We start from the raw sequence: 14,532 nt of genomic DNA on the forward strand, positions 1-14,532 counted from the left end.
TCAATAACCTAGCTGATCGACCCACTTCCGCACAGTCTTCTGAATCAAAGCATGTCAGCCGCGAACCGCTGTGAGAGCTTGACACACTTAGCCGCCTTCATTAGCGATCGCGCCTTGAAGCTTGCTGTAGGCTCTCCATCCTAGACAACATTGAGCTTACCTCTGCCACCGCCCGCGCCGTCGAGAACGAGACTGAGTCCGGCAAAAGCGCAGATGTCGAATCATTCTTGACGTCTGCAATAGTAACAGCAGTCTCACCAGCTCGCCTAGGAGAATGCCCATTAAACCTCACCGATGTCCTTAAGATGCTGCTCCCGATATAAGTACACTAGCTGCTACCGCCATCTTTAAAATCATCGCCATCATTGTCGTCTTCACTATTACCCTCTTCATTTATATCTTCGGTGTTAGAAATTGCAGGCCAATGGCATTCAGGTACCTATGGGCACGTTCATACACACACACCCAATGTCAGACTCTGGACTTTACTCATAACTTACATGTCTCATCTAGATATGGGTTGTACAGCCTATCATCCAAAAAGACTACTAAATCATCATAGGCATTGTGCTATTGATAATCTCTTTAGACTGCATACAGATCATACCACCTCCCACCTTTACATGGGCAAGTATCTCAGTCTAAAAACTGTGTTACTTCCGTGATTATTGCACTCACTCATATTTGTGCTTTCCGTGGGTGGATATACTCCATAAAAATCCACCAGATACTAATGCCGCACGACGGAATCAAGGCAATAAATTGCCTGCGACCCTCAGTGTCGTGATAGGATTTTTTGTGAGTTCAGGCACCTTGAAACAACTCCACTAAATTTGAACGACTCGAAGCTAAAAGGTAGCAGATGAATCTAACTAAAATAATACACTTCAACCTTTTGATAAAATCACATCCATCGGTATTGCCCTAGGACGAACTTAAACTAAAGGGGTACTGAGTTCACCTTTACCCCCCTGGCTCAGTTTTCAAGGGCTGTGAACCATTTATCAACATTGGGGAATTTCTCAAATGTTTTTTTTTAAATCCGGCATCCTTTGCAATTGCACCGTAGGGAAGATGAAACCAGTCAACCAGTGAGACTTCATTACCGGTTAGATATTTTTGCTTTGCCAGAATGCCGTCGTAGACGGAGAGCGCACCTCGAGTTCAATCTCGTATTTTTTAGTAGGCTCTTCATCCGTTGACCTTCCGTGGAAATTTTTTTTTATCAGCATTATTCTAAATCTCGTGATTATTAGCCAGTCTTACGTATTGACTACTTTCTCAACAGCAATCCCTTCTGTTGGCGGGCTGAAGTAGCTTGTTTCAATAGAATAGGCCTATTTAAGACGAAACGGATTAGCATTCTTTCCTAACTCATCTCCAAATCTGACATTGCCCTACCTGTTCAAACGATCCATATTCCTCTACGTCATTAACGGCAGGTATCAGCTTTGTTCCTTGTCCGGCATATTTCTTTGCGATATGTTTCGAGATGGCTCGGCTTTCATAAGCAATGAAACCGTTATCTTCTAGGACAGGGACTTTCCCAAACGGCTGTTTTGCAACATGTGGAAGCTGCTTCTGCTCTCCTGAGGAGACGCCGATGTTAATTAGTTCATAAGGGACATTTTTCTCAACGAGCGTAGTAAGCACACCCTTCGTGCATGTAGATGCTGCGACTCCATAGGGTTTCAGAGCCATTTCTATCTAGCCCTCTACGCTAAATAATTATATCTAATATGGTCTAAGTTTTATGTTCTTTAGCAAAGCCGCAATTGTGGGTGACTGAAAAGACCAAATCAAGACTTGGGAAATGGGCAATATTTATACCGCTGCTGGTCTAGAAAAGGTCTTGCACCTCTACTCTTGCCCATGGCATAGTTATTCGTATCTATTATTCGAGTTAGGTTGTGATGCTTTATTCCCGACTTTTATTCCGGATCTTTATTCACGATCTTATTTGTAATGGATTCGTAAGAGGATGAGATAGCAGGGACGGGGCGTAAATTCCGTAGTGGTCGCCGGGGTTCAATAGAGCAAGGGAGCAATACCTATTCGCTGAGATATATACATAGGTTGGTACTTGTAACAAGAGACAAATATGCTTCAAGATCTACCACAGTTCCAAAGTTTTTGAGGTTCACAAACAGGCAGGTAGCCACTGCCGAGGTATTCTATTGCATCAGCGATCTGCTGCTACTATATGTAATTAATGGATTGGTTTCAAATTGATTGCTCCCAGATCCGTATTCCCACTCTGCTTATAGTGTCAGAAAGCTAGCTGCATTTGGCAAACTGTTTGATTATCTGAAAGATACTACTCGGATGATCATATCTTGCAGTTACCAAGACCCATGAAGGGTGATTTACTGCGATGATATGCCACGACGTTACTATTCCTGTCGATTCGGGGTGTCTCAACCAGCCCGTAGCCTCTCAAGTTATTAATCAACTCTTAGAGTTCATACCAAGCAAAGTATCTGGGCACATTCTTAAAAATACTAGATGGTTCACTATGCTTCCATCTCCTTTTTAACTTTACCTTACCGTAGCTCGGTTCTCATTCCTATCTAGCACCACGAGCATTAATTAAGATGCAGTTACTGTCATAATACATTAGCATCTGCGTATACTACATATGATTTCATTCATCATCTATATATACCCTGGTCCGCCTTTATTATCTGCCTCATATCTACCTGATTTAGATTACAATTATATTGAAGAAATATGGGCGAGAGATCTACTAAATTTGTATAGTAAATACATATTAGTAGTGTGAATTGACTAAACTACTTGGTTGTGGATATATTGGATGGTTAGAGGTATTTACCAACTCTCTCGGTCTTGAACCGCTGAAGATAAGCTCAAGGATAACAAAAAGCCTAGAAATCAGACCTTTGATAATGTCGACAATGGCAACAGCAGGAATCCTGGCGTCATATAGGAAATGGGGGCGTGGGCCAGGGCTGCACGCTTCGCCGACGATTAGAAGAGCCATGAAGATGAAGGCAATAATCTTCAGAATGAGATCCACCACCACCAATTTGTCGCTACACACAGCCCTTGATAACCGTCTAAAGCAGTCTTGATGGAGATGAAAAGCTTCAGTGTTCTTCAAATCTTTGACTTAATAATTTACCCAGAGTTTTGTTACATTTTTTCATGAATAGCCCACGCAATCAATCAATCATTTGAGAGCTCCTGGTGCTGATACTGACTCGCTGGCCACAATGTATCTTGATATCATTGATACTTGCATACTCGAAGTCAGCCAGCGGCTGTCCAACAAAGGATAGGGTCACATGTGCTCCTCAGATGACAAGTTAGAGGAGCTTTTAAAAAGGGGGAGGGGTAACGGGAGACCAAAGGAGAAATATCAAGCTGATCTTATCACGCTCCTCAGCTTGGGCAGAGAAACAGGGAGCAGGGCTGGGGAACTGGATGTGAGAAGAGAAAACCGAGAGCACGGCTAAACGGTAGCCGTGCGCTGTTTGGCCACAACCAGGATTGGGTCTTGGCCGTTTCAGCAGTGCCCGCGAGGCCACGCTAAAACAAATGGCCAGAGGACTACTCTCTCCAACAAGTCATAACACGCTGCGAAAAGGCAAAGGCAATGAGCAACGGAGCAACATACAGGTATCTATGCCGACTACAACAAGCAGCAATACACTGGCCCTGCTTCGCCATCATGGAACACATGCCTTGTCTCCCGCTCTTGATGGCGGACTAGCCACTTAAGAGCGGTGCTCTTCTATACAAGTCGTGAGACGGACGGATTTGAATAAGGAGTGTCGGGTATTAGAGTGGCGGAAAGTATATCTTTGTGGGGGTAGCTATCGAGGTGTCGGCTGCACACGGGGACGGCGGTTGCTGTTCGTGGCGGGACGTGGTGGTGAGAATGAGCGTGGTGAACAAAGAGCAGAAACCAAGATTTTCGCCTGCGGGAGAAGAAAAGAGGAGGGCAATGCTGGTCCTCGGAAGCCGTGAGCAGATGAAGAGGAGAAAAAAAGAGTTGAGGGAGAAGCGTGCCAGCCCGGCAAGGGTAGAAATTGGGATCAAATGCTGGCGATGAAAAGAAGGGGCGTGAGCACAGCGGCAGCTGGTGATGGCCTCCATGCTAGCGGCCGTGCCTGGGCCCTAGGATAGGCTATCCTCATACTTCTAGCACCTACCTGATCTTAGCCATTACTACTGTACTCATCCATTGATTGATGTTATCGGATCCCCTGCACTGGTACAAGAACTTGGACCGTACAAAACGGAGAGAACCGCTAAGGGAAACGGTGGATCTTGGGCCGCGGCCCGTTCCAGGCGACGAAAGAGGCACCCATGGCCAACGGAAGTTTGGCCTCACTTTCAGGGATGAAGTTGCTGGGATCCCCTCCCTCGGGGATCAAGTCGCCAGGTCCGTGGCTAGGCCACCCTCCAAGCCGATCGACGGCGGCCCACCATCTCAGCACACTCCATGGGCCGTGGACAGAGTGTGGCAGCCCTCTCTCCAAGTCCCTAAGCCCCCAACATTAGAGGGCGCAAAAAAAAGGTACCTTATTAGAAGTCTCAAGCGCAGGTCATGATCCAGGGTCCGGAGCAAAGAGAAGATATATACACATATATACACATATATATAAACATGCCCTTCCCACCTAATATTTTGGTTTATAAAAATAACTACCTCCATCAAGATTTCTTCTGCTGAATACGTTATCATAGTCTATAGCATCTCCATATCCAGACTTTCTTCGCCATCGATCCCGCCTTTGAAGCACTCGCTTGTCGACATGCCTACCTGTAACTTATCCACTGGCACCGCTGTCAATGGCAGTAATGTGTAGGTGCTTTCTTTTTTCTATCTATCTCCATTCATTTTTGAATAAGAGTTTTGCTTCCTCTTATGCACTCTGCCCATATGCAGAAGTGATCTCAGACACAAGATGGTATCTAAGGGTTTCATTACAGTCTTGCCCATCAGAATATTCTGCAACCAACGTCTTTGAGGCGTGACTACGCTTTTCACTATTTTCAGTGGCTAACCACATGATTGCCGGTAGTAATGAAGTTTTAGCCACCACGAGCGACACCTCGCCAGCAAACGACTATGACCGCTCGTACAGCATCAACCGCTACCTTGCTGATGAAAACCACCCGCCGGGAATATGGACCAATACAGAGCACATCTGAAGGGGAGAATCGTGCGCAACAAGAGCTCCGAAACTTTGCCGCCAAGTTTTCTTCAAGCAATGACCCTCCTCATTGCAGCTAGGAGCTGGGGAACTGAGTTCCTCGTATGGGCGCATGTATACACTGATAAAGAATGCATTAGAGATATACAAAAATACATGTAGACATGCACGTATAATAATTGATAAATATTACTTACATGATTCTAATTGTCTCGTTTCTCCAATAACCAACTTCCTGAGCATAAAATAGATTGGTGCAGCGTGGCCCGATAGTTGATGGCTAGAATGAGCTCCAGCTTGGCGGCGTTGAGCTTCAGGGATAGGGAACTAATGATGACTTTTAGATTTGTGGTGTGGGTTATTGAGAACGCCACCATGTATGTGTTTTTCTCGCGCCCTTGCTCTCGGCAGAGTGGCAATACAGCCGTTTTTGGGCCCAGTGATTGAGCTGGGAGAGCCAATAATTCCTATGTACCCAAGCGTTGTACCAGGGAAAGGCGCCGTTCCAAGGATTTGTTAAAGTACATGTACTTACTAGGTAATACCTAGTAATGTATATAAGATGTCGGACCCCTTTATGAGTGGTCATAGTTACCTTGTCGAGTTATGTTGAACATGGGCGCGCTGGATGAGCTGAAAACCAAGAGAGAGGGGGAGGGAAAGGGGGGGAGGGGGAAGAAAGGCAGCGGCATTAGCGCGACCCACGACTGTACCTATGTATTACATGTAATCTATGCCTCGGTAGGTGTCAGAGGCTCTCTGTTCATGTACCAGGAGTCTCTGTGCCTCACAAATTGGGTGCCAAAATAGGCCGGTCCATCACAAAAATGGAGGCCGCTTGTAGAAAATACATATGTAACAATACGAACAGCGTTGGGGGACGAAGGTGTGAGCTCCGTGCTCTCAGCTGTGTATCGTCCGGTGCCTGTGCTCATTCCTCAGTCTAGGTTTACCTCCGATTGGACTGGCTAGACATATCAATATAAGCATTTACCATAATGTGGTTCAAGTTACATAATGGAGTTGATTCGTGTTGAAGCTATCAAGATGAATTCAGAATACTACTTTGCAAGTTACAGGGAGTGCAGCATATGACGTGACGTCAAGAGGGACAATGCAGTTGGTTGGATGCCGGAGTGCATGGGATTAATGGGGCCGCCTTGGACAGAGCAGAGAAAGGAATAACAGAGTGTAAGTAATTACTAATACTGTAATTTGCAAATAGGCTGTTAGACTTAGATTAGGAGTCCTTTTCCTATATATACTTACTATGTTAAGTGTTTTTCTTATGTCTACGGACTCGAACATCTCGTTGGAATTCTAACGAGAAGAGAGTTTGGGTTTTAAATGCACGATTATCCCAAGGCTCAAGCAATAGGGTTTAGCTCGCTCTTGTCAATTAATAAGTGGTGTACACCGACGGTATAATCGAGTGGTGTTGTTTGTCTGAGGACAACCTAGCACTTCAGCTTGAGGTCGGCTGGAGGTGATCTGTCAGAAACGCTTGGAGAATCCCTGTAAAACCACTGACATGGATTTTGAGAATCCCTGTAAAACCACTGACATGGATTTTGAGAATCCCTGTAAAACCACTGACATGGATTTTGAGAATTCCTGTAAAGCAACCGACATGGATTTCGAGAATCCCTGTAAAGATACCGACAAGGTATTCACAGGTGAGCGACGCTAGCAGTCGGTTTGAGAGGCTGAGTGGCCGATTGGAAATGCTACGAGAATCCCTGTAAAGTAACTGACATGGATTCCACCCGTAAACGGGCTATCAGTCGGTTTGAGAGGCTGTGAGTGGTGATTGGATATTGCTGATGGGATTTGAGAATCCCTGTAAATCAACTGACAAGGAATTCACTGGTGAAAGACGCTAATACCAGTCGGGAACCCCCCGTTCATGAGCTGGTCGAGTCAAAATGATGGGTGACGTGCACAAAGGTGATACAGTAGCAGCTAATATGCCACACCAATCTATGATGAAAATGGGGACGCTTCGACGGGATTCAGATTCCATCACCAGGCTATCATATGAATAAGTCCAAGTCCTCAATATGTCCATCCTTACAACTCATAATTTAAATTTCGGACTTTCCTTAACATGCCCTAACTGTAGATGCCTAATGGCCATCCGAACATTTAAGGTGCCAGAGTAGATGCCCATCAGACACCACAAAAGGCGTTAGTACATCTTGACAGCAGGACGGTGGCCATGGAAATCGAAATCCGCTAAGGACTGTGTAACAACTCACCTGCCGAATGTGCTAGCCCTGAAAATGGATGGCGCTCAAGCGTCTCACCCATACCTCGCCCTCGGGGTAGAAACGATGCCCCGAGGAGTAGGCGGGCGTGGAGGTCGTGACGAAGCCTAGGGCGTGAGCTTGGGTTGAACGGCCTCTAGTGCAGATCTTGGTGGTAATAACAGACAAGCCATTGATAAACTACATTTCCAGAATACCTGGAGGGGTTTACACATTTTTAGCTGCGATTTCGTGTATTTCCTATCAATGCTAAGTAATGGGGGGTTTCCCGTTTCTGGAGGGGCTTTTTTGCTGTTCTTGGGCGGACGTACATGGTGCATGACATTTGCCTGATGTGCATCGTTTCCGAATCGTACTGTTATGCCTGAATGCTGGTTTACTTGCAAACCATACTGCAAGCCATGCTGCAGGCTGCACGCGGCATCAGCCAGCGCTGGGTCCGATTAAGGCGCGGTCCTTTAGCCCCTGATTAGCCCCTGGACGGATAGGAACAGGGAGGGATGGCTTCCGCGATAACGGTAGGGTACGGGAAACGTTGGCTCATGCCGTCTACGCCGGTACACTAGGACAGGCAATGAAACCAGACGGGAATGAGGCATTGACTAGCCCGCGTACCGTCAGGTGCCTTCAAGTCACCGTTATGTTATACCGTACCGTCCCAATGCTGCATGTAAGCAAAACAACGCACGCGTTGACGCTGATACTGCTCAGCCCTTTGGGATGTGAACAGCCTGTGAATGCTGGACGCGTTACGCGGACAGGCATCCGTATACATAATACAAGTGTGGTGCCCGCTAAAGGCGTCCATAAGGCAAGCAAAGCAACTGCGCCGATCGCGATCGGCTAATTAGATCAAGGTCAACCGGATCGTTTGAGGTCAACTGGATCGTTCGGGGTCATCCCGTTCGTTTAAAGCTACTTGATAGAACGAGACCACCTAGATAGATTGCGGTCAGCTTGTTTGATCAAGGTCTTCCGGATCGTTCGAGGTAAGCTAGATTGATCGGGCCTACCTAGCTTGATCAAGATCATCCCATTCGATCAAGGTCATCCCGTTCGATCAAGGTCATCCCGTTCGATCAAGATTCAAGTTATCGCTATCTGTCATAAATACCTACCTACTACATGTATCCAACGGGAATTTTGTATTCATCCTCCGGGAGCGCCTGCAACGGGCTTGGCCTGCGGCGGGCTTTTATATATAATAAGATCTATATCATTTTAAAGCTAAAAAGATATTATTTTTTTATGTATTAATTACACAAATTTTGCTAGAGCGTTGTAAAGCAATTTACGATTATTGTAGTTAAATAACGTCGAGGAGCAATAGGCATTTTTTATAGGGTATATTAACGCTACGAAATCGACATCGTAATACGTAATACAGGTGCAGAAAAACACCAAAAAAAAGAGGTTTAACTACATCACAAGGTGGTGACACCGGGTAAGAAGAGCGAATTGCCAGTCGAGTTCGATTTTGACCTTTTTTAGCGTTGGCATTTTGTCCCCTTAACGAAGCAAAGCAGGAAGCTACACTTCTCTCAGGCTGTCACCTTCGCAAAGCAGCTCCGCAGCTTTGCTTAATTATGTACTCACCGCAGACGGATCGCCACGATGTCATCAATCTGTGGACACATCTCGAGGTGTTGGGCTCTGAGAGTATTAAAGTACACGCAAAGTCCGCACCTCGATTACAAGGTATAGGTACATGTAGACAAAAGCATTGTGGTTGCTAATGAGCCAGTAGATAGCAACTGCATCACCGTTTCATTCCGCAATTGTCGGCGCATTCCCCTCATCCACTACACATCTATTACATACTGACTTCTGCGCAATCTTCGGGATCAGCGCATCCTGGTCTTGGAACCGCTGCGGGAACTTGGCCAAGTCGGCCGTCTTCATGAGCGATCCCGCCTTGGATGCCTCCTGCAGTCCTTCCGTCTTGGATAGCTCGCGTTTTTTCTCCTCCTTGGCCTACTTATCAATGTCCCCAATCTCCTTCATGCCGTCGATAGATTCTGTCAGCTGCAACACGGTCATGGAGTAGACGGCGATGCCGCCAAACTCTTGACCGCGCACCGTGGCGTCCTGGTAGATGTCAAGGCCAAACGTGACACCTGTGGCGAAGAACGGCTGCTGGTTCCCAATCATTTCTTTGGGGTTGGCTACCACAATTTTATCATTAGAGGCCTCGATGGGTATGTTGAGCCAGCGCCTGTAGATGCGTCTGCATAGCGGAGTATTGCCGCTTCCTCCGGTCTTATAGGTTAGTCTTCGGTGTTTGCAGCGCAGTCGTAGTCCTTGCCTCGGTCTCCCCATGCAATCCAAGACTTAACAATGCCCAGCGTGGCGGCAACATCATCGTAGTAGCTATCACCGTCTACCAGCTCATACTCCGTACTAAACGACTCCTCCAGGTTCCAGTAATGCAGCACGCTTGTGAAAGAGTCCGAGCCGTTGCTACTACGAGTTTTGCACTTGTAATTAAAGAATTGGTTGCCGGCACTATTACAGAACCGCATGTAGCTGTCTGGCTTGGGATCAATGAGCTCTTTGATCTATTCCTCGTAGTATTTAAATTTGTCGTTATAGTTATGTGAGTTGACTGAGAATAGGGATAAGCTATCATTGAGCATTAAGTAGAGCATTTCAAGCATGAAGAAGCTAGGCATTGCTCGTTGAAAGTGTCGACTTCGTTGGCGATGCCATCGAGAGTACCGGGTCTGTCGCTCTCGAGACAGACATAAGCAGCGCTATTGCCATCCCAAAGCCGTCATCGTCTTCATCGCCACCACTGTCACCATTTTCGCTAGTATCTTCGTTGTTAAAAATATCTAGATCAATGCCCCAGCCTAAAGAGCCGCTGAACTTGGGCGTCTTAATCCAGTTAATGCGATCCGCCTTGAGGCCTCCATCCATGTAAGCGACACAGTGGACGGCACCGGGGCTACCATGCATGAGAGCATTGGTGGCGGAATCACCATCAATGTAGTTTTTAACAATGGAATAATATCTGTGGTCCTAGATAATCTCATTGATCTCGGCTCTGGCAATGTATCTCGCTGTATCCGTGCAGCGTGCTTTGTAAGCTTGTGAATCCGAATTTCCTCCAAGAAACGTGCAGAAGAGACTGCCACAGTCACGGATCTGACATACAGAAGCTTCTACCGTTACTGGTCTCAACAACAACAATCTGGAATGAGCGACAGCCTTGGTAAGCATGGCGAGGGCATTTTATATCTCAGTATTGTTGACCTGTGATCGAAGGCAGTTGCCGCCCTCACAACTGGGAGCAACCCATTTATTGTCCACATCTATGGGCGTTTAGTAAAAAAAGATTGATAGTATGAAAGGAGTCACATTAAACTTACTCCATTGGCCATATAAGTCGTACATCAGATAATATCGTCGAGACAGAGCTCTGAGCAATTTATGCGCCCGAGTAGAGACCAACAACGGGAGGCGCAGAGTTGGAAAACATACTGTAAGTACCGCATTATGCACCCTTTTGTAAAAGATTATGAGACGATAAGTGGCTAGTACGATATATGCTGTGTTCGGTTTCGTGCCAGAGCCGGGGGGAGACACGCTTCCACCAAGCTGTGGCTTCACAGGAGTCTTGATGGTCTTGCCACACCACCACGGCTAGTGGAAATTATGAGGTTTCCATCTCCTCGGCTACCATCAGTTTAGAGCAGTGGGAGATACTCTATGTTGTTAGTCTTTTGTCCAGTAGACACGCATACTTGAATAGTGAAGACTGTTTAGGGATCGTCAACTGAAGTTTGAACGTTGACATTAAGAATGATATGCAAATAACAAGTCTTAAGCTCCTTTAAATGATGGATGTGTGTACAATTGGACGGATCTGGTCCTGATTCATTGCAAAGACCGCGACAGTCATCTGATTATTAGCCGTTCCAGGTGTTTGTGATGGCGCCACGCAGCGAAATGAGTTGGACCAAGGCGGCCTAGGAGGCAATGAGAGCTACATTAATAACGGACTTGACAATTACAATTAGGAAGCGGTGAGGTAAGAGTCGCGAGAGACAGAAGACGATAATGCCGTCAACGTACCTTGGCCGTTACTGCTGCTGCGGCGATGTGCTCTTGGCTCTCGGCTTATCGGCACCGATTTGATCCATGCCAACTCCTCGGCCTCTTTTATTGAACTCCCTCCAGAGTCTAGACTCCTGGAACTTTTTCATGTTGGCTTGTTGTTGGTAAGCATTGCGATTGATATTGCTCAACTGCATCTCATGATGGAGAAATCTCAGGCGAGGACGTTGGTTACATGTCCCCACCCTGCATGCTACTCTGCCGCTTGATGCAGGGGTTTTCAGTTTTTTAATCCCGGCTTACAAGGTTAACTCATGGTTTCTTTTAGCCATAAAATTTCTTCAGTGGAGATGCGATGTATGTTGGTTCTTTGTGGAGAGTCACATTGTGGACCTGCAGGATGCAGATACGCCCACTTACTGTATTACCTGCTGTTGGATACAGAAATGCAATTTCAAATCCAGGGACAAACCCTTTGGTCTAACTGCAATGTGCGCCATATTTCTCACTTTTCACATGTAATTCTGGCCTTATATATGAGAAGAGAATCTATAACTATCACATCGCCCCTTTGCCATTGTCCTCTCAACTTCTTTCGATCTCTTCATTCCCAATCGCCAGTCGAAAATCTGAGTTCGTTGGCTTTGCTTTAGCCAATCAGCAAAGATGAGTACCCAAGTCAGCAGCCCTGTCTTCTTGGACAATACCGAGTTCTTCATGGACTCGAGCAACATTGTCAATGTCTCCTGGCCAAGTGTATCAGCTGCATTTTCTAAGCCCGTGGAGAATACCACAGCACCTTTCATTGGATATGACTGGACTCAGCCTTTTCCAGGGGTGCAGTACGTCAATGGTCACAATGTGTATCTGACAGTAGCTCCTGAGGTTACTGTGAGCGAAACCGTTGCGGAAAACTCAACTTCGGTCCTGTCCTCGTTGACTTTTGGTATTCCCGATAACATGATGTCCAATGGAAAGGCTTTGCCCATGGACCCTTCATGGTATATCTGCCGCCACATCTTTATCTCGACTGATGCCGCGACCAAAACGGCTGCTGGGAAAGGCAAATGTGGCTCACTCCCTCAGATCTGTGTGGATGACCTCCATAACGCCTTGATTCAGAACTGGGGAACGGCGGACCCTAATTCCATGTGCGCTCAGTTGAGCGGTAACCCCATTCCTCACAGCTGCTTCAGTTCATTCGGATTTTCTCGTCAAGAGGTTATAGGTACGTATGGCTAAGAAAAGACTGCAAAATTAGTGCCGTTTCTGATAGCTCCATAGGTTTCAATAGCACCACCATAGCCGATCCTGTGCTAGGTCCTCTCCAGACAAGCAAGCAGCAGCAGCAGCACAGCTGGCGCATTGGAACTGGCTATCACGACCCTGGCGATGCCCTTGCCGATGAAATTGCCGACAATAGAACCTACCTCGTTGCCACAGTCTGGGGCTATAGCAAAGCAGCCAACCCTAAGACCATTCAAATTCCTCAAGCATCTTGGTCCTGCATTACGCCTGGGGGTGCTTACGTGCCGCCTCCTCCTCCGCCTCCTCCTCCTCCCCCGCCGTCGTCTACCACCACCTCGTCCGGCGCAGCAACTTCGACTCCTGCAGCGCTTCCCATCTCAGAAGCTTATTATGATGACTTCTCTGCCGGCATGACGCACTGGGCCACATACGACGGCTCATACAGGGTGAAATCGGGGGCACTTGTTACTGATAGCTCTGAGGGCGGCAAGGCCCTGTTGTACAGTTCTTTCAGCGACTTTACCTTTGAAGCAGACATTACCCTGCCGACTAACACCGGCAATGCTGGCCTCGTCTTCCGAGCCTCATCCCCTGGTATAGGTGCGGATGCTTACCGCGGCTACTATGCTGGCATCAGCACAGAAAATAATGTTGTTCTTGGACGCTCACTGAATAGCTGGACCCAACTCAGTCTTGTCGACATGACTATCAATGCTAACCAGGTCCATCACGTCAAAGTTAGGGCCCTGGGAAGCTCTATTGATGTCTTCGTGGACGATATGACCAAGCCCAAGATCTCCACGCAAGATACCACTTGGCTCTTTGGTATGGACGGTGTGCGCGTCTTCGACACGGGGGCGACATTTGATAACGTGCAGATTCTGCCTCTCAGTTTCGCAGAATATTTCTCCGGTAATATGGATAAGTGGGTGACCTATGGAGGCAGCTTTGCGGTGCAGAACACTGCCCTAGTTGCCCAGTCTTCGTCAGGTGGCAAAGCACTCATCAGCAATACGATATTTAGCGACTTTGTTTACGAGGCTGATCTGACTATCACGGACGCTGATGGAAATGCCGGCCTCATCTTCCGGGTTTCTAATCCATATGACGGAACAGATGGTTACAATGGCTACTACGCCGGCATCGGAGACGGTTTTGTAGTTCTGGGCCGGGCAGACAACGACTGGAACGAGCTCAGCAACGTCAATGCTGCATCAGTCACGGTTGGCACAGCTCATCACATCATGGTGAAAGCCAAGGGTAGCACTTTGACCGTCTATGTGGACGACATGAATACGCCAAAGATATCGCTGCAGGATGATACATACACCCATGGGTGGAATGGTGTACGGGTGTATGAGACAAAGGCAACTCTTGACAACGTTGTGATTTATACTATGTAAAGTGTGTATGTACATAGGTAGACAATAATTGTTGGTTTTTGGATTACAGATTCACTTTGTGTGTTAATTGTCTCCATTAAGCAATTATTGTATTATTCAAGCATTGTATGTATGTAATTGAGTTTTAAACGACTATGCTTAATTTTTGCAAAAAAAAAAAAATTTAGCTTCTTCATAACCTTAAATGCCGTTGCATAGTAGAGTCGTCAGCATAGGTAGGTCACTATGAAATGAACGCCAAACCTACATAGGTAGTTTCGCTTTCGCGAGAAAAAAAAAATCTACAACCCGACTACTATCCGAGCTAGTTCCATCATACCAATCAAACGTTTCATCCAATTCTTTATTAACCATCAAAATGAACATTTTAAA

The 14,532-nt window shown here is 46.6% G+C and overlaps 3 protein-coding genes across 3 annotated transcripts; 1 reads left to right on the plus strand and 2 right to left on the minus strand.

Moving 5' to 3' along the window:
• Positions 1-1,701, minus strand: TRIVIDRAFT_228006 (uncharacterized protein; the record flags this gene model as incomplete). The annotated part of the gene is made up of 4 exons (XM_014094800.1): positions 1-39; positions 161-266; positions 1,267-1,337; positions 1,402-1,701. 4 exons carry the CDS (start codon positions 1,699-1,701, stop codon positions 1-3), a joined length of 516 nt encoding a protein of 171 aa, XP_013950275.1.
• A 7,723-nt stretch (positions 1,702-9,424) lies between these two features.
• Positions 9,425-10,672, minus strand: TVC15 (glycoside hydrolase family 18 protein; the record flags this gene model as incomplete). The annotated part of the gene is made up of 4 exons (XM_014094801.1): positions 9,425-9,677; positions 9,782-10,008; positions 10,169-10,471; positions 10,607-10,672. The coding sequence occupies 4 exons, from the start codon at positions 10,670-10,672 to the stop codon at positions 9,425-9,427; spliced, it is 849 nt and encodes a 282-aa protein (XP_013950276.1).
• A 1,454-nt stretch (positions 10,673-12,126) lies between these two features.
• On the plus strand, positions 12,127-14,309 carry TRIVIDRAFT_80163 (uncharacterized protein; the record flags this gene model as incomplete). Its single annotated transcript, XM_014094802.1, has 2 exons — positions 12,127-12,737; positions 12,794-14,309. The coding sequence occupies 2 exons, from the start codon at positions 12,176-12,178 to the stop codon at positions 14,158-14,160; spliced, it is 1,929 nt and encodes a 642-aa protein (XP_013950277.1).
• Between the last annotated feature and the right edge of the window lie 223 nt (positions 14,310-14,532).

The sequence above is a fragment of the Trichoderma virens genome, assembly GCF_000170995.1.
Source record: "Trichoderma virens Gv29-8 chromosome Unknown TRIVIscaffold_91, whole genome shotgun sequence".
Lineage (NCBI taxonomy): Eukaryota > Fungi > Ascomycota > Sordariomycetes > Hypocreales > Hypocreaceae > Trichoderma > Trichoderma virens.